Source organism: Camelus ferus, chromosome 4 (assembly GCF_009834535.1).
Source record: "Camelus ferus isolate YT-003-E chromosome 4, BCGSAC_Cfer_1.0, whole genome shotgun sequence".
NCBI classification, from domain to species: domain Eukaryota; kingdom Metazoa; phylum Chordata; class Mammalia; order Artiodactyla; family Camelidae; genus Camelus; species Camelus ferus.
The window spans coordinates 3,024,389-3,044,765 of NC_045699.1; the positions used below are offsets into that span (position 1 = coordinate 3,024,389).

Consider the following 20,377-nt stretch of genomic DNA (forward strand, 5'->3'; position numbering starts at 1 on the left):
AATAGTGAAGGGGCAAAACCCACAAAGGGACCAGGAAGACCTCCCAGGCAGGGCCATTGCCTTCCAACTTTTGCACTTCTAAGAAACGGCTTGCTTGTAGGAAAATGAAACTTACCCCTAAAATTCCATTGGGTCCCAAAAGCTCGCTCCTGATTGGTCCATTTCTTACACCTCATTTGCATATGGCACAAAGTTAATCAAAACCTAAAACCCTATTGAAAGCCTGTGTAAACCTACAGAAGGGGGTCCAGAGCTTGCAGTGTTAACTCCTCTGGGCCCACCGGCGTAATAAACCTTAGTTCTCCAACCCTCCAAGTGTCGCTTGGTCTCTTGAGGGGATTCAGGTTGCTGTAACGACAGCATTATCTTCTGTTCTAATGAAATGACTCTTGATGGGCTCCTGGATGGGGGCTGGTCACCATAAAGACCAAGCTATTATTCTAAGTTTGGAATTCTCAATATCATCCTTCTGCCCTCATCATTCTTTAGAGAGGAAAGGGTCTGGAAATGGAGTGAATGAAGGATCATGCCTATATGATGAAGCCTCTATGTGATCCAGCAATCCCACTCCTGGACCTTAATTCAAAAAGATACATGCACCCAAATTGTTCACAGCAGCACTGTTTACAATAGCCAGGACATGGAAGCAACCTAAATGTCCATTGACAGATGATTGGATAAAGAAGTTGTGGTATATTTATATAATGGAATTCTACTCAGTTGTAAAAAGGAATAAAATAATGCCATGTGCAGCAACATGGATGGATCTGGAGACTGTCATTCTAAATGAAGCCAGAAAGAAAAAGAAAAATACCATCTGGTATCACTTACATGTGGAATCTCAAAAAAAAAAAAAAAAAAAAAGACAAATGAACTAATTTACAAAATAGAAACAGACTCACAGACATAGAAAGAAACCTATGGTTACTGGGGGAAGGGAATGGGATGGGATAAATTGGGAGTTCAAGATTTGCAGATACTAATATATATAAAATAAATAAACAAATTATAGTGTATGGCACAAGGAACTATATTCAGTATCTTGTGGTGAAAAAGTATGAAAATGAATATAAATATCTTTATGTATGACTGAAGCATTATGCTGTACATCAGAAATTGACACATTATAAACTGACTATACTTCAGTAAAAAAAAATATACCAAAAAAAAAAAAAAATCCCAGTGGTATGTGGTTCAGAGAGCTTCTGAGTTAACAAACACATAGATTTCCTGGAAGAGTTGTGTGCTCCCAGAGAGCACGGAAAGTCCTCACTCCTTGTATACCTTCCCTCTTACATCTGGCTATTCCCAGGTTATATTCTTTTATATTAAATCAGTAATCTAGTAAGCAAGTGCAGTTATCATGGGTTCTGTGAGCCCCTCTAGCAAATTAATAGAACTCCAGAAGGAGGTTGTGGGAACCTCTGATTTAGTCAGAAGCATGGATTCTGGGCTTGTGATTGGCATCTGAAATGGTGTGGGTTGGGGAGTCTTGCGGGACTGGGCCCTTAACCTGTGGGATTTGACAAGGTCTCTGGTTAGTGTCAGAATTGAATTGAATTGTAGGACACTAGGTATCACAGAGAATTGCTTGTGGTGGGGAGAAAAATCCATACATCTGGGAATGAAACTGTTGTGTGGCAGTGGTGTGAGAGTAAGAGAGAAACACAGGAGGAAAAAAATTTCTTCTTTACATATTTTACACTCTTGATGGCTTCAGTGCTCATGTAATAGAAGAGATCTGACTCTATTTTGGATCTGTTCCGTTAGTTTTTTAACAACTGTGCCCTTTTTCCTGGGTTTATTCTTGCTAGCTCTGCACCTTTTGTAAATGAATGGTGCCCTTAGCCTGGCTGGTAAACAGGAGAGCTTTTTCTCAAGGGTCTGACCCTTAAGGATATTAACACTTCAGCACTTATATAAGGATAACAAGTTGCAGAATAGAGGGTAGCCTTTGTTTTGCTGGAGGTTTTGCAGGAGCTCCATGACCTGGCCCACGTGGACAGCTGCAGGAAGAAAGAATTCCTACAGCAAAAAGTTTGCACCAACCAACCACACCCCATCCCCCCCCCTTTTTTTTTTCCCTGTATATAAGGAACCTGTATTCTGACTTCGAGAGGATGGTTCTCCAAGACATAAGTCTTCCATCCTCAGTCTGCTGGCTTTCCGAATAAAGTCACTATTCCTTGCCCCAACACCTCGTCTCCTGATTTATTGGCCTGCCTTGCAGTGAGCAGAGTTTGGACTCAGTAACACTCAGACCAATTAGTTTCCTAAGTTACAGGAAGTTTATTTCTTACCCTGATACTTTTCAGGCCACATGTTATGAATTCAAGCCCCAAATGCATGTGGCTATCATTTAAGAATTATCATGGAAAGCTTTTTTAAAAATCCCCTATCTTACTGGGGTTAAGGAAAAGGCATGCATACATTTTTACTGTTTCCTTACAGGGGTGGAATTTTCCTAGTTCGGGTACTTAAAACATTACCTATTAAAACTCCTGGATTTATGTGGGAGCTGGTGTAGCCTATATTTCCCCCTGTTTGGGCATGAGTCTCTGTCTTCCAAATTAGGGGCTCTTGAGTTTTAAAAACCCAGGCTCTGGACCACTAGTCACTGGGAGGCACTCCAGGGAAAATGCCAATTTAGATAACCAGTCAGATCTCTGGAATCATTCTTACTTGTTCTTTCAGGTCTCTGAAGAAATTCTTTATTTTGATTGAGCCATACATGAAGACAGAAGCTTTAAAATATTTTATTATGTACTTCATAGGAATGGGTTTCTTAGAATATTTAGTCTTCCAAGTGTCATCATTTCTACCATTGTTCTTTTGCACCATCCTAAGTATTAATCAACTCCTACCATTTATGCCAGTTAGTACAAAATTTCACTACCATATTCATTATCAGTTATTTCATTTCGTTCTACGTGGCCCAGACCATTTAATTTTTTTTCCCCTAGAAAAACAATAGGAGGGTGGAAGGTATAGCTCACGTGGTAGAGTGCATGCTTAGCATGCATAGTGTTCTGGGTTCAATCCCCAGTACCTCTTCTAAAAGTAAAATAAATAAATAAAAACCTAATTACCTCCCCCACCCTGCTAAAATAAATTAAAATTTTAAAATTCTTGAAAAAAACTATTTTTAAAAAATCAACAACAATAAAACAGTATGAAGTTTCCTTAAAAAACTAAAAATTAAAGCTACCATATGATCCATCAATCCCATCTGGGCATATATCTGTAAAAGATGAAAATTCTAATTCAAAAAGATACATACTCCCCAATGTTCATAGCAGCACTATTTACAATTGTCAGGACATGGAATCAACCTATGTGCCATCAACAGATGACTGGATAAAGAATACGTGGTATATATAGATACACAATTGACTATTACTCAGCCATAGAAAAAAATGAAATACTGCCATTTGCAGCAACATGGATGGACCTAGAGATTGTCATATGGAATCAAGTAAGTCAGACAGAGAAAGACAAATATATGATCTCACTTAAGTGTACAATCTAAAAAAATGATACAAATGAACCTATTTATAAAACAAATAGATTCACAGACGTAGAAAACAAATTCATGGTTATCAAAGGGGGGAAAGGAGGGAAGGGATAAATCGGGAGTATGAGATTAACAAATACACATCGATAAATATATATATAATGTAGGTAAACAATAAGGATTAACTGTACAGCACAGGGAACTATATTCAATATATTTTAATAACCTAAATGGAAAAGAAATCTGAAAAAAAATTATATGTATTTTATATATCTGAAAACATATAACTGAGTCACTTTGCTATACACCTGAAACTAATACAGTATTATAAATCAACTATACTTCAACTTAAAAAAATGTTTTCCTAGAACTCCAAGCCCTTTAATGATTTATTCTCAGGGACTCCACTGTTTCTGCTTAGAGAAATGCTCATTCATTCCAGTATTTTATTTCAAAATTATTTGCTCATCATCTCAAGAGACCCTGTTTTATACTCTTTTGGCCACACTTCATAATGGTTGTGACTTTGTAGTGGATAACATGAGAGTTCCTAACAGATTAAGCAAAATTGCCCTCATAAAAAGGACCGTATTGAGGAAATGATACCTGTTTTTACTCCTACATTTTATTTTCTTAGTGTTCTTGAAGTATATGTGTAATACCAAAATCGTATTAGGATAATCAGAATGTATATCTCGCTTTAAAGTTTCTCTAGGGCAGAGCCAGGCAGGCAGGAGCAGGCTGGAAGGCGGAACCGTGATGCCACGGTGGAGCGCAACCCGGGAGAGCAGCCGGGGCCGGGACCGAGCACCAGGCATAGTGCGAGCGGGAGCCGCAGCCAGAGCCTGGGCCAGGCCGCGGGGTCCAGGACCGCAGGGCCGCGCTGCTTGTAGCCGCGGCGACGCAGTCCCCCTGCGGCTGAGGGGCTTCCTCCCAGCTGCTGCCGGTGGCCGGAGCTCAGCAAGCCCCCGCAGCCTGGGAGCACGGGGATCCCCCCACCACATTGAGGATCCAGAGACAGCCAGGAAAGCGGGGTGCCTATCCAGATTCAACACAGAGCGACTCCCCAGCCGGGGAAAGTGGAGACTACCTCTGTATTCAGAAGACAGCGACCTCCCTGCGGTACCGTGAGGACTCCTCCTCTTCAATCTGGGCCCCCACAAGATCTAGAATGCAGTAACCTCCTTGTCCAGGATTGTGGGGACCTCTTCTCAAGATCCTGCTCACTACAACTCCACACCTCAAGACACGAAGACCCAGCTCAGAATGCCCCTAGATCAAGGATCTTGGACACCCCCCCAATTCCGGTACACAGAAATCCCAAATCTAGGGACCTGAAGACAGCAAGAGGCCTCAGGGACTCTCCTACCCCACCAAAGCTCCAGGGCCGGGCTGACAACGAAAACCGAGACGGCGCCCAGGCCCCCTGCTGTGGCTTCCCGAGGCCCCAGCCCAGGGAGATGAGCATGGGCTGCCCAGAGCCCGAGCCGCCCCACTCCCTGCCCTGCTGTGGGCCAGGGACTGCCCCAGGGCTGGGTGCCCGCACTGACCCTCTGCACGCGGGCCGCGAGTGACGTCACCAAGCAGTAGGAACTTGACCGGGAGCTGGGCAAGGGCGCCTATGGGCAGGTCGATCTGGTAGCCGACAAGGGCACAGGCACGAAGACGGCGCTGAAGTTTGTGAACAAGTGCAAATACCAAGCTGAAGAACTTCCTGCGAGAGGTGAGCATCACGAACAGCCTCTTCTTCCAGCCCCTTCATTATCAAGGTCTTCCATGTGGTTTTTGAGACCGAAGACTGTTACCTCTTCACCCAGGAGTACGCGCCCGCTGGGGACCTGTTGGACATCACTTCTCCTTAGGTGGGGCTCCCCGAGGACACGGTGAAGCGCTGCGTGCAGCACCTGGGCCTGGCGCTGGACTTCATGCACCGCGACATCAAGCTGGAGAACGTGCCTGCTCTTCCGCTGCCAGCCGCGGCGTGAAGCTGGCCGGCCAACTTGGGCATGACGCGCCGCGTGGGCCTGCCGCTTGAAGCGGGTCAGCGGCACCTTCCTGCTTCCGGCGCCTGAGGCGTGCCAGGCGGGCCGCGCCCACGGCTTCGCGGTGGACACGGCAGTGGACGTGTGGGCCTTTGGCGTGCTCATCTTCGGCGTGCTCACCGGCAGCTTCCCGCGGGAGGCGGTGTCGGGCGCTGATGCCTTCTTCGAGTTCGTGCGCTGGCAGTGGGGCCGCCTGCGGGGGCTGCCGTGGCAGTGGCGCCGCTTCACAGAGTCAGCGCTGGGTGTGTTTCAGCGGCTCCTGGCGCTGGAGCCTGAGCGCTGCCAGCCGGCCAAGGAGGTCTTCCACTTCCTCAAGCATGAGCTCACGTCCGAGCTGCAGCGCCGGCCCTCGCACTGCGCGCGCAAGCCCTCCGGGGAACTGCCCGCTGGCCGCCGGGCCGCTGGGCCTCGAGGCGCCCAGGCCGCTCAAGCGGACGGTGCAGACTTAGAGCGGTAGCTGTTCCGGCCTGCGCCACGTGCGCCGTCGGGCCCAGGCCCGTCGTCTTCCCGGTGCCCGTGCCCGAGCCAGGCCTACCCCACCCCCCCAACACCGGGTCCCCTGGCAGGACCGACGGCCGCCGGGACAAGAGCAGAGGGCAGACGGTGCTGGCCATGGCCATCGAGATCTGCGTCTGAGCCGCCTCCGCCGCCCTCCGGCCCGGGCGCCGTGCAGCAGCCAGGCGGGGGCGCGGGGAGCCGCCCTGGGCCAAACCGGCCAGGCCGCGCGGTGGCAGGAGGGAGTAGCGGTAGATGAAACAGGCGCCCGGCCGGGGCGGGCTGGTGAGATCGCCACCAAAAGACCTCTTGCCCCGCCTGTGGGAACCAAGCCCTACAGGCGGAGGATTCAGAAGCCCCGACACCAGGAGCAAGGGAGCTTGCTGGCGGACTCCCCCACACCTCCCTGAACCCTGGAACCCCGACTAGTTGCTCCTGCCCTGTGACCCCCTGGCAGATCCTCCTGCGGTCCCACCCCTGGTCCTGCCCTTCCCCCCCAGCTGCCCACTCTGGGCACATAAAGACTGAAATACTGGGTCAGAGAATGGGCTTCAGACCCCTGGGCGCTGGCTGGGAGGAGGGTGAAGAGCTGAGGGCAGGGGTGTGACTCAGCTGCTACTTGCCCCTTTGCTGGGAGGCTGGAGAGGAGGGACCAAGTCCCCCTGCAAAATATAGCAATGTCTGGATGTTGCTGAAGCCTGTGTGTGTAGGCACAGGCCCCAAGGATCCAGTGACTACCCTCTTCTCAGTCTCCTGGTGAGGACACTGAGTCCACAAAGAGGGAGGCCTGCTGAGATCCCAGCCATAGAGGTGTGGTTCTGGCAGCCTCCCCCCTCCGCCACAGGGATATCAGGACAACTGAAGGGCTCTCAGGGCAGTGGCCTCAACATCCCTGGGTCGGGGGAGTGCGTGCAGAGCACAGGGCCAGGCCCAGCTCCACCTGCTGCCTGCCGCCCAGAGAACCTGTCTCAGATCTTCTCAGTCCTTGCCGCCCCAGCCCAGACTCAGTGTCCTGGGCTTCAGGCAGGCAGCTAGGTGATTTGTGCCAGGAATTTCTCCTGGGTTTCTGCTGGGGTCCAACATGCTAGCCTGGGGCTGACCCCATCCCCATGTCTCCCAGGTTGTTGGTACTGGAGTGTGGACATGAGGATGGGGCGCCATGGAATTGGAAGAGGGTGAATGTGCACAGGTGTGCACGTAGCCTGTATGTTCGGTGACTGCATCCAGACACCTCAGTAAGTCTGCACAAGGATTCCCACCAGGCAGCTGCCAGAGGGCGTCCAGGCCTGTGTTTCAACACACCCCTCGGAACCGGGCCAGGAGGCACCAGCAGGTTGGTTCAGGGCCCCAGGCAGCAAAACAGACAGGAGGAGCCCAGCCTCACCCAGTACTCCCTCATGAGCCCCGCCCTCTCTCTGGAGGCCTGGGACCCTGCAATAACCTCAGCGTGGGTGAGGCTGCTCCCTGTACCTGCTGTGCCCTACCCTCTGTCCCAGGCCACACCTTCCAGGGTCCCTCCTGGGGCTCGGGCATCTGAAGGGGCTCCCTGATGGGCCAGGCTGACCAGAGGGGCCCCTCAGCCTGGAGCCCCCACCTTTCCACTTAGCCTCATTCCCACTGCGCAGAAGGGCTATAGGTCCCCCTGCCCTGCCCGGGTCCAGTTTACACTGTACAGTTGCCCCAGGGCCTGGCCTCTCCTTCCCCGGTGTGCCCATCTCTCTTGAGACCCACTTCCCTGGCGGGCACTGGCACCCTCCACATGCCAGGTAAATGGCAAACCCCTACTCCTACTAAGGGCCCAGTCTCAGAGAAAGCCTATCACTGCCCCCAGACCACCTGGAGCCCATCCGGGCACCTCGCCCAGCCTCGACATCTCCTTTTGCCTTAGGCCTCTCGACATCCTGTCTCCTGCAATAACAAGGAAGCAAGATTCCAAGTAGATGTCCCTCACGTGGGCTGTCTCACTCTTCCCCTCTTTCTCTGTTAAGATCCTGTTTGGGAGTTTCTCCCTTGTCGTAGTATCCAGGATATTAGAGGTGGGAAGGGACCGTAGGTCTGTAGCCCAGCCCATTTTCAGAGGCACAGAGAAGGGGCAGTGACAGCCTGATAGGGAAGCAGGGCTGGAACCAGGCCTGCACCTTGGCCGTCAGGGCGTTGCTGCTGCCGCTGCCCTCACTGCCCCCTCTGCTCGTCGGGGTTGGACCCTTTGCCCCTTAGGAGAGGTGTTGGGTACAGATGTTTATCTCAGTTTATGTCACTGTCTGTCAGAGAAAAAAATAAACAGCAAAAAAAAAAAACCCCACTGTAGACATGAAGACTCAGAAGACAGAAAAGAAAACCCTTGCTACGCTCCTGTGGTGTGTATGAGTGTGTGTGCACAAGGGAGCGTGTGTGTTCACCCTGGGCAGGCCGGGTCACCCCCGACCCCTGTTCCAGCCCCCAACACTGCCCCCTGTCCTTGGGTGCTTCCAAGAGGCCCCTCTTCCTTAAAAGTGTGAAACTTACCATTATTTCTGTTATAAGAGTTTTAATTCTCAGATAAGCAGAACATAGAGCCATGTCTTTGTTTTATGGGTATTCTTGTTTTTACAAAACACGTAGATTAGCAATGTCTAACTTCAAACATGGTAAGACACTAGATAAGAACTCATCTACAAAACAGAAATAGATTCACAGACAAAGTAAACAATCTTATGGTTACAGGGGAATGTGTATGGGAAGGGATAAATTTGGGAGTTTGAGATTTGCAAATGTAAGCCACTATATATAAAAATAGATTTAAAAAACCCTAAGTTTCTTCTGTATAGCACAGGGAACTATATTCAATATCTTGTAATAACCTTTAATGAAAAAGAATATGAAAATGAATATATGTATGTATGTGCATGACTGGGACATTGAGCTGTACACCAGAAATTGACACATTGTAACTGACTGTAAAAAAGTTAAAAAAATGAAGACTATATATATATATATGTATATATATATGTTTTCTTTTCTTTCCACATGCCCTGGTTCTACCATTCAGGGGGAAGTTATCTTTACCATTTTCTTTTTTGTTTATGTACTATTCTCTTGAACTCTAAAGAATGCTATATATAATCATCTAATTCATTTGATCAGTTTTCGTCAATTTGGACTTCTTATGAATGATAGAGAATATAGCTCATTTCTCCCAGTTTCTTCTCCAAAAAGTATATTTTCTGCTTGTTCCTTAATCTCTAATTTTAAGTTTTTAAAGTAATTTTTTGGTTTTGGTTATAATGTACTGTTCTTAATATTATGCTTAAATAATATATTGTCTGTCCATTTTGTGCAACATTGATGGGCCTAGCAGGATGTGTGGAGATTTGTCCTCAACTTTTCTTCTTTGCAGCATTTCCCATCGTGGCTTTCAACCTTTAGCAAATATAGTTTGATGTTTATATCGTCAAGTTTTACGTAATTTACATTCTCTTTTATAATATAACAAAGCCTTCCATGCTTTATCCATAGGTTGCTTTTCATCGTGGAATCTCAAAGGAATTGACAACATCATGATTATTTTTGTTTGTGTTTTTTTTTAATAACCACAGGTGCAGGTAGCATGATTTGATCCATATCAAGGCAATGAAATCATATGTGAATACACTAAGCCTCCAAAAAATCCAGGTTTCAAGAATCGAGAAGGTAAATTAATTATCTTTTTTTCTCCATTGATTGTTTGAAATCATGTCATCTCAACAGTGTATGCCATCAATTCTAAAAGACATTTCTGAAAGGGAATTCAACCTACGATAGATCTGTCCTTTTATATTCATGAAAATACGGTAGTTTCCTGCAGGTTTTATACATGTATGGTGCATTATTTATTGTTTAGGAGTTTTACTTACTTTTTATTTTGAAGGACTAAAAAGAAACAGCACCTCTTTCAACATATCACGAAGATAGCCTAATTCTTATTGTTCTCTTTGATAAATGATTAATTTTAGACATCTCACCAGGCCTGCTGCCAGCTGTCAGCATTAATTCCTTGCATGTTCATTCCCAGGACATCCAATCATACTTGAATCTAATGAGAAGCTCTTTGTTCAGTTTCTTTTCAGTTTCCTGTATACTTGAATGTCTCAAGAAGTTTTTAATTTCTTTCATATTACATTTGCATTTTAGTTAAGTTTATAGGTGCAAAGCAATTTTCACTGTGTTTTGTAACATTCTGTCAAAATAATGAAAAGTCAGATCATCCTTTAAAGAAAAATTGATTTTGATTGACATTAGGAATTTTACCAGCAAGGTTGGAGGAAAAAAATACGATGGAGTAATATGTTTAAAGATTTGAAAGGAAACAATTTTAAGCCTTAAACTGTATGCAACCAACTGTCTTTTTAAATATAAGGGCACGCAGAAAGATTTTGTTAGAAAATAAGTCCTGAAAAGTTTTATTTCACATAAATCTGTCTGAAAATATCCCTAGAGGAAAAGGTCCAATAGGAGGAAAAATCAACCTGGGAAGATGCTGTTAGGTTTGCAGAAACGAGGGTGAATGTTAGTGACGTTTACTGTATCCCAACAAACACATGAAGAAAACGTAGCACACGCAAAATAGCCCAGAAGGAAGGCTCCAGGAAATATCTCCTTAAAATAGGTGCTGTCATGATGGAGAAAGCAAAATCAGAGGAGGTGGGAGTACTTGTTTGGTTTGCTGAGATGATATTAATATTGACGTAGGTATGTCAACTGGGAAAAAAAAAAGGCACAATCCAAAAGTTGAGAATTATGTTTTATTTGGTGGATTTCCAGAGGACTTACGGAGAGCACGCTGAAGGACTGCTCAAAAGAGGTAAGGGAGGAGCCAGGATTATATGGGGGTTTTGCAACAAAAAACCAAGTGGTTGGAACATTAAAAGATAACTGCTATTTAAAGAAAACCAGGTATCTCAAGTTAATCAATTTAGCTCTTTTCTATGGATGGGGAGATGCAAGAGGCTAGGCTCATTGAAATCATTCCTTTGATCTACACCTTAACTGTCTAGGGCCCGTATCCTATTTTCCTCCATTCTGAATCCCCTCAGGGTGCATAGCTGCAGGTGGCTGCAGTGGCTGCTGGCTTGGTGGCTGCAGCATCCTTTGTTTACTAATGTGGCAGGCAACATTTTTCATCCACAGCTAAGAAACTGAGATAGAAATTAAATTCATGATATAAAACCATTACAATACTGAAAAAGTCCCAAATTTCAAACAAATAGAAGAACCTTTGATCTACAAAGTGGAAGATGCCCCCCAAAGGGGGGCAAAAAGTAGCAATAAAGAAAGTAAAGATAATAAGGCATAATATCAGATGGCAGAAATAAATCACAATAGAACAAAAATTAAATCAAGGTAAAAACTGTCATAAGATTTCTAAATGTCAAAAAAAAAAAAAACCGTATCAAACAAAACACACTGAAAATAAAGTAATAAAAGACCTGTAGAGGGCAAATATGAATGCAAAGAAGATAAGTCTAAATTTTGATAAATGACTGAATTCAAAGTGAGCCTATTATAAAGGAGGAAAAGACTAGACTGTCGGAGCAATAGTACATGTAGAAGATGATACACTTGTGACCCTGCAGGTTCATGGCAATACAGCCGAATAAACTCACATTCCCATGTTCCCACTAGAGCTATATAAAAACATTATTACCAACAAGCAGGGGGTTATTTTAAAGCCCACATGGAGCATTAAGACAAATTTACCATATAAATCCTTCAGTGAATCCAGCGTTACCGCAGAGAGGATGGAGAGGGGCATTATAAGGGAATTCTGTGTAAGACTTACAGCTGCCTCTGTGTGCTTCAGGCTGGGCTTGAGGCGTCAGGGGTCTGGAGGAAATGAGAAGGGGAAGGCGAGGCACATTTAGAAAGAAAATATGTACCAAACACGCTAGGGGTGTTTGAAGACATGACTCCACCCCAAGGCTTTGATCCTTCCTCCTCTTCATCCTGCAGGTTTGAAGGGCCAGTGCCTTGCTCACGTGAACCCACTCCTGGCTTCTGGACGTAGCAGAAGTGCACAGGGCTGAATGTTTCTGGCCCCCCGCAAATTTGTATGTAGAAATCCTAACTCCTAAAGATGATGGGAGGTGGGGCCGTGGGAAAGTGCTTGTGAGCTTCCATGAATGGGATTAATGCCTAATAGAAGAGACCGCAGAGAGCTCATTATTCCTCCCACCATGTGAGGACACAGAGAGAAGACTCTGGCTGAGCCAGGAAGAGAGCTCTCCCTCTGAGGTGACCATGCTGGCAACTTGATTGTCTTAATTCCCAGCCTCCAGAACCACGATAAAAAACATTTCTGTTTTTAATCTACCCAGTCTATGATATATTGTTAGAGCCACCTTAATGGATTAAGACAACATGTTTCAAACCTTATGTGGAGAGTGGGGATGGTCTTATTTCTGCAAACTGAGAATAAATTGGGTAGAGATAACATATGAAAGAGTTTTTTAAGTAGAAGATTTTGGATTCTTGGATTTAAAAGTACTGGATTGGCTTAAGAAAGGATGAGTGTGTGTGTGCACGCACACGCGTGTGCATGTGTGTTCGCAGTATGTCCCAAAAGCTTTGTGCAGTTTAAAGCTAATAACCCCAGAATTAGAAGTGCTATATTGCAAGGATACAAGGATTTTTCAATACCCACAAATCAAACAGTATGATACACCACATTAACTAATGGAAGAATACATCTCAATGGATGCAGAAAAATCTTTTGAGAAAATTCAACATCCATTTATGATAAAAACTCTCCAGAAGGTTGGCATAGAGGGAACATACTTCAATATAATAAAGGCCTTATATGACAAACCCACAGCTAACATCATACTCAATGGTGAAAAGCTAAGAGCATTTCCTCTAAGATCAGGAACAAGAAAAGGGTGCCCACTCTTACCACTTTTATTCAACATAGTTTTGGAGGTCCTAGCCACAGCAATCAGAGAAGGAAAGGAAATAAAAGGGCTCCTAATTGGAAAAGAAGTAAAATTGTCACTGTTGCAGATGGCATGATACTCTGCATAGAAAATCCTAGATGCTACAGGAAAACGCCTAGAACTCATCAATGAAGTTGGTAAAGTTGCAGGATACAAAATTATACACGGAAGTCTGTTGCATTTCTATACAATAACAATGAAATGTTAGAAAGAAAAATTAAGGAAACAGTCCCTATTTACCATTGCATCAGAAAGAATAAAATACCTACGAATAAGCCTACCTACATAGGCAAAAGACCTGCACGGCCAAAGAAAAGGAAATAATGCCATTGCAGCAACATGGATGGACCTAGAGCTTATCATAGGAAGTGATGTAAATCAGACCAGAGAATCACAGATATCATACCATATCACCATATCATACCATATCATACCGTATCACTTATGTGTGGAATCTTAAAAACTGATACAAATGAATTCATTTACAAAATAGAAAGAAACCTACAGGCATAGGAAACAAACTATGGTTACAAAAGAGGGAAGGGGCAGGGGGAAGGATAAATTAGAAGTTTGGGATTAACAAATACACATGACTAGGTATAAAATAAACAAGGATCAACTGTACAGCACAGGGAACTATATTCAGTAACTTGTAATAACCGATAATGGAAAAGAATCTGAAAAAGTATGTATGTATGTATATATGTAACTGAATCACTTTGTTGTACACCTGAAATTAACATAGGACTGTAAATCAACTACACTGCAATTAAACAAGAAATGCTACAAACTGACAAGAATATCATTTGAAAGTTTAACTACTTGTAATTCTTTCATACTTATGAATTAAAAAAATTAATTTTTTTTGTGGAGGTCCTTCTGATATAAAATGGTCTAAAACACACACTACTCAGAGTTCATAAAACTAAGTAAGTGTGAAAGGAACCTAAACTCTGTGCCTGGATTTATACAAGACACAAACATCATGTGGGGAAGTTGGAGTTGAGTACAAAGGACATCCTGGGGAAATACAGCCAAAATTTCAGGGTCAACATCAGGTTGTCAGAGGCTCTGAAACTGATGGGCCTCAAGTCAGGAGCTCTAAAAGATGGGGGAACCAGGTAGTATCTGGTTCCAGATGGAAAGAATAGAAAACTGGCTGAGGCCTCTCTGACAGGATGAGAGAAGTTGGAAGGAGGGATCTAGAAACCCCAGGAGGTGCAGGGACCACTGAGGCCAGATGGTGGGGAAGGGGGAGTGGTTCAGCCAAGTCCTCTTATGCCCCTCTTCCATCCACAGGAGCCCTTTGTGACAAGGCCATAGCTTTGTGATGCAGACAGGAGGTTTTGCCCTCCTGCAGACTCCCAGTGCCCCATTGCCTGAAGGCAACCGTGCAGTTCAGAAGATGGAGAATCTCTTCTCTTTGAACAGCGTTATTGCTACTTGGCTGAGCTCCAGTCCGACTTCTTGGGTTACGGATACCATCTTCGCCGTCCTCTGCGGACTGGGGCTTTTCCTCCTGTTACTCCCCTGCTTGCCGGGGAGTCCATCCTTACCACCACCCAGGCAACAAAGAAACATCAAGAAGGTAAGGAATCTTCGGGGTTCAGCTCAAGCCCAACGGAGATTATCTTTTTTTTTTTTTCTTCTTATTTCCATTTTCCTAAATCACCTAGAGTAACACCCAGGATAGGAACTCCCAGGAAAGTATAGAACATCATTTTTCTAGGGACAAGCCAGGCCAGACAGGGGTTAGGGTGAACATGAGGATTTCTAGCCCAGGATCTGAGATCAAGAGTCCAGGGCAAGTCCCAAACGCAGCGACCAGCGGCTCAGGACTGGATTCCTCAGAGTTTAGTCTCTGCAGGAAGAGTGATCCTTGAGCTCTGGTTCACAAGCCACCTTCCCATGGCAGGTGTCACAAGTGAGCTTTTCCTCTGTGTTGGGGCTGATCTGAGGCAGTGCTGAGCCCCCGAGAGCCTCAGAGCAGAGGCTGGAGTGCAGGTCTGGCCTTGGGAAGCAGAATCCTATCGAACAAATGTCACATGGGCACTTAGGTCTGAGGATGTGTGTGTTTCTTGATGAGAGAAACAGTGACAGAGGAAATCCGTAGTAGGTATCACTTAGAAAATCCCTCTTTGCATTCTTCAAAGAAAAACTGAAAATATTGTTACCCACTTTAAAATTAAATAAAAGGGAAAGAAACCCCACAGAGCTCCATGAGTTAGAGACAGTCACACTGTCCATGAACACTGGGCATCTTGTCTTAGAAGAGGAGAGTTAAAATTTGGTGCCATCCCCCGCCTTTTTTTCCCTCATCAATCAGCCTCAAGTGCAGCCGAAGGGGAGGAGCAGGAACAGGAGAAAAAGCGGAGCTTTGAAAGGTGAGCCCCTGCCACTCAGCCCTGCATGTCCCGAGAGTTAGCTCCCACCCTTCCTGTCCCTGAGGGCCCAGCTCCATGGTCTCTGAGGATACCAGTGGCAGAGTCCATTCTTCAGAAAATAGAGCTTTGAGGAGGCTCCTGGGAAGGAGATCTGAGCCTGGATACTTCCCAGAAATTTGTGCTCAGAATGAAGCCATGAAGGGCCTGGAAATGGGGTCTGTGGGCTGTAGGGGACCAATGGTGCCTGGTTGGGAGGTGGGACCTCCAGGTCCAACTATGAACAAGTTGTTTAACTTTGCTCAGATTCCTTTGTGAGATGACTACTGGCCTTTCTCCCCTACAGAGCAGTGATAAGGGCCACTGGGGGGTAGTGAACGTGGAAGCACTTTGCAAATGACAAACCCATCCATGAGCCTTGCCATCACTGCCAGGGACACATGGCCTTGGACACTGATGCCTGGGCTCCAGAGTGTAATACCTCAAAGATTGCCTTTAAAGGGACTTGGCACTCCTCAGTCTCCTGAAAGACTCTTAGGCCTCTGCCTTCCCCAGCATGACCCAGTCTCCTGATTTTCAGCTTGCAGAGACTATCTGCAGGAACTGGAGAGCACTCCCAACATGGTTTCACTTCTACAAAGGTAAAGAATCTTCCCCTTCTTTCCTGGGTCCTCCTTCCTCTCAAAACCTACAAATGATCCCAGCCCAGGGATGGGGAGCCATGAGAGGGTGTGGCTAAAGCCCTGGGGTGAGCAACAGCAGGCGCATTATGAAGTCAGTGTTGGGGCAGAGGAGGTGCCCCCCCCCCGCCCCCCTGCCTGGCCTGCCCAGCCCTCCAGGGCCCCATCTGCTCCTGGCTGCAGCTTCTGCCTCCCATCTCCTGCAGCCGCGTCGGGAAGCTCCCTGACAAGGGCAGCTTTCATCAGCCCTCACGTCAGGACCCCTCTGGTGAGGTTTGCAAAGCAGTGCCTGCTGGAGCCCACCAGCTATGCGGGGAACCTGTGGAAGAAGCTGTTCCTGCCATGTCCCTGTTGGCTCCTCTGACCACACATCCTCCACCGCTGGCCTCCAGCAATTCTTCAGGCTCGACAGCCTCCTCAGTTTCTGTTCATCCACACACATTACTGAGTTCCTTTCAGCCATCAGAGCCTTTCCTTCCCCCTGACAGCCCTTCACCCTGTCCAGTTGCTCCTCCTCCTCCCTTACCATGTCCGCCTGATTCAGAGGGCTGCCCTCCACCTCTCACAGCCCCAGCACTGCCAAACTCAATTCTGGCTCTCCCACTGGGCACTGTCCCACAGAGCATGTCTCCACATACTCCTTGGTCACCTTCTCTTGCCCCAGGCATTTCAGGCCTTGGTCACTCAAGCTGTCCCACTTCAGCCCTGTCCCGGTGGCAGGCAGCTGCCAAAGCCTTGTGCCCCGCGACCTCCTCACAGTGTGAACCGCAGAAAAAGCACCTTTCCCACGACCCACCAAAGGCAAGCCTCACAGACAGACAGACAGAGGCTAGTTGCCCCTCTTTGCTCAGCTCTGATGACCAGAAGCTCCCGGAGATACAAATCACAAAGACAGTTGAGATCAAGATTTGGAAGGAAAAAGAAAAAGATGAATCATATCTAAAACGAATGAGCCCAGACTGCCACCTGAATTCCTCAGGGAATATGTTGAAATCACTGGATGCTGAGCAGGACACCACACCCTCCCAACTGCCAGGTCCTCCACAGCTCTCATATCCCAGTATGCTGGGGAACCATCTACAGCAGAAGTATAACCAGCTTTTCTGGGGTCTCCCTTCTCTGCACAGTGAATCCCTGGTGGCTACTGCCTGGATCTCTGAGAGCCCTTCAGCACCACAGTCTCCTTTCCTTTTCAATGGAATTTTGAATGCCTGCCCAGTTCAAATGCAAGCTAAAACATCTCCACTGTTTTCCCAGTCCCAGCCCTTGTCCCATCTGGAATTCCAAGCCCGGCCCTTTATTCCAACAATACCTCAATTTCAGCCCCCACCTCTGGCTCGGGTCCAAACCCAGGTCCACCCCCAGTCCTCCCTCCCAATCCAACCACCTTCCTCGCCACCCCAAATTAGGCCCTGTGGAGTATCTTATCCTACAGCACAGTATAATCCACAATCTCTTAACCCAACTGAGGATTCAACCTTCAGAATGGTGCTTGTTGCAGAAGCAACTAGAAAATGAGTGTTCTTTATCCTCTGGAGTCAAAAAGTCTCAGGAAGCCTTTAATGTCTTTACTTCCAATCTCCCTGAGGACAGCTGGGCAGTATCTATCCTCCCTAAGAATTTTCCAATCAGTCCTGAGCTCCGGAAGCAATTGGAACAACATCTCCAAAAGTGGCTCATCCAACACCGGTGGGAGCTGCCCCAAAGGATCCAAGAGTCTTTAGAAACAAGGCAGCTTCAAGGTGAATTACCAGGGATGTGCGAGGGAAAGGGCCAGCGTGGGCCCTCATGGCCCTCTTCCCTTACAGGTGAAAGTAGCAAGGATGCACAGAAGGTGGGGTTTCAGCTGAGCCAGGACCTGGGCCAAGGCCTGGGGCACATTCTGGGGGAGGTCCCAGAAGATCTTTCCAGGAGCTCAGGAAGCTCCCGAGTAAAGTTTTACGGGGTTAACTCTGAGGAGTCAGAGAGTGACTTGCGGCTCTTGAGGAATGACTCAGGAATTGATTTACTAAGGCGCTTAGACAAGAATCTGGAAAATATCCTGAAAGGTCCTTTGGGCAAGAATTTAGGACAGATCAGTGAGGGTCTGAGGCCTGGGAATGCGTGTCAATCCTGGCTTGCTCTCAATCATGCTTCCCCCAAGTCCAATACTCACATGGAAACCAGAAATCTGGGAGTTTTGAAGGGTTGGAAACCCTACGTGAACACCTCCCGTAGGGTTTCCTTCCTTGATCCAGACATTCGAAAGATGCTAGACACCCATGTTAAAAGGTTTTGGGTAAAGCACAGATGGGGCCTACCCCTTAAGATCCTGAAGCTCGTAAACTTCTTTAAGTTGAAAAAGACTCAACCCTCACCCATTCAACAGGTTAGCTTTTACCCTTCAGCCACCTGTGTATCTGGGGCCCACTCAACAGTCAAGTTTGCGGAGTTCCTAGGAAAACCTCCGCAGGCCCATTTGGGAAAGAAGGTGATAACAGAAAAGTCAGTTTCCAGCCTCGTGAGGCCTCTCCTAGCTCCCTCACTTGTGTGTGAGGAAATCCAGAGGACTGTAGAACGGATCCCATCTGGTGACTACTATGGGCCCCCAAAGGCCTCTCTAACTGAACAGGAGGGAAAGCCGCCCTCCCAGTCCCTCACCTGCAGACTTGTGGGCAGAATCTGGAAGAGAGAGACTGTGGAGGGGGCGAAAAGGGACAGCCTAGAGTCACATCTAAGTTCAGCAACGGCCAGGAATGAACCAAGAGAGGATAGTGGTGGTCAGGCCTCACAAGACTCCAGCCATAGGGAAACAATGCTGCGGGTGAACTTAGGGTCCCAGTCTTTGGGAGCTGAAGAAGCCAGGGAGGCTGTGGAAGCCAAGAAGCCCCCTGCTCTTCAACCACAGCCTAGAGGTATCTCGGGAACAAATATGTTGACAAACCCCCAAACCACAAATGTACCTATGGGGAGTGTAGAGGCCCTGGGGACAAGGAAAAGCTCGCTGCTCCCTAGAATGTCTGTTTTCCGGCATCCAGGTGAGCCAGGCCTTAGCACAGAGGTTGTTAGCGACTATACGCCCAAAGTGGAGGTACAGTCAGACAGCCAGCTTCAAGACGGTCCCAAACACTTGTCCCCTACTGCAGACAACTTGGCCTCTCAGGGGCCCCAGTGCCATTCCCAGACAGTGCCCACTGGAGACAGGTTAGCTTCCCGGGTGCTAAGTGGCTTCACAAAGACCCAAAGGAGTGGCCAGGGGCAGGAGGAGCCCAAGACTTCAAAACTTCAGGATTTACGGAAGAGCCAGAGCAAGACACCAGCCCCTGCCGACGAGAGAGAGGACGCTCCAAGGCCTAAACCAGGAGCGCATGAAGAAGGGTGTAAAGAATCAGGGACCTCTCAAGCTGGAAGCGTGAGCCGCCCTGCCCAAGTGAGGGGGATGATAAAGCCTTTTGGGAGGAAGTATCTCCAGGTGATGCCAGAGAAGAAGCAGGGGCCGACAGAAAGCTTTTTCAAAAAAAGGCTAAGGCTCTTTTTCCAGTGGATTTTCTCCAGGAAAAAAATTAAAGGCTGGGATGCTCCGCAAAGGTGCAAGCCCGTCCCAGCTACTACCCGGAGCCAAGCGCCAGTCAAAAGCAGATCAATTTTGAACAGTGAGACCACTGAGGCTCAGGCACTCATGACGGCTGTTGGACAGATTCTAGAAGAGAAAATGGCAGTTCACCATGGCCTTCATGCCACAAAGTTAGAGGCACACAAACCAGAACTCCAAGCCCCTGCATGGGGGTGCTTTTGCTACCACAGGCTTCCCTGCTATCAGAAACAAGAGAGGATGCTGAGTTACACAGCCTGCAGCCACCAAGCCACCTCCAAGGACCAGGGTGGTTCTACCAGGGAGAGCGAAGTCAGACACCGACAGTCCTTGAGAAGTGTAAGATTCAGCAATGAGCAGCTGGGCCTGAGGTGCCGCCCATCTTTGCCCCTCAAGAACACTTTGTCTCCAGTCAGTCCCTGCCAGCATGGGCCAAGGGTGTCAGATGCCCCAGCCGGGCCCCGTCCACACTGTCCAAGGCACTGTCCAAGGGGAGGTGCCTTGTCTGGTCAACCATAAAATGCTTCTCCAGCCTTTCCTTTAGTAGGAAAGCATGTCTCCAAAAAAAAAAATTCAGTCCATGTAAAGAAAATGCTTTTCTCATTAACCCTTTCAAAACATTTAATGTTCCCTAATACATAATTTTGTTTTTTCTCATAAGAGCATAGTGTAATGGTTTCTGTGCTGTGTACTTCGTCTTCTAGAAAGCAGGGGCGTGGAGGGAGGCAGACAGGAGCATTGCAAGCT

General features: G+C 47.1%; 2 protein-coding genes and 1 pseudogene across 2 annotated transcripts in view; 2 read left to right on the forward strand and 1 right to left on the reverse strand.

Moving 5' to 3' along the window:
- Positions 1 to 20,377, reverse strand: part of LOC102511492 (NUT family member 2G) — a 113,421-nt gene that overhangs the window by 13,291 nt on the left and 79,753 nt on the right. The window lies entirely within an intron of this gene.
- LOC116663010 lies at positions 4,799 to 7,904 on the forward strand (annotated as a pseudogene).
- Positions 14,009 to 20,285, forward strand: LOC102523619 (spermatogenesis-associated protein 31A6). The gene is given in 5 exon segments (XM_014565136.2): positions 14,009 to 14,586; positions 15,325 to 15,382; positions 15,960 to 16,020; positions 16,266 to 17,529; positions 17,531 to 20,285. Coding segments are annotated over 5 exon segments (4,260 nt in total). The 5' UTR covers positions 14,009 to 14,328; the 3' UTR covers positions 20,150 to 20,285.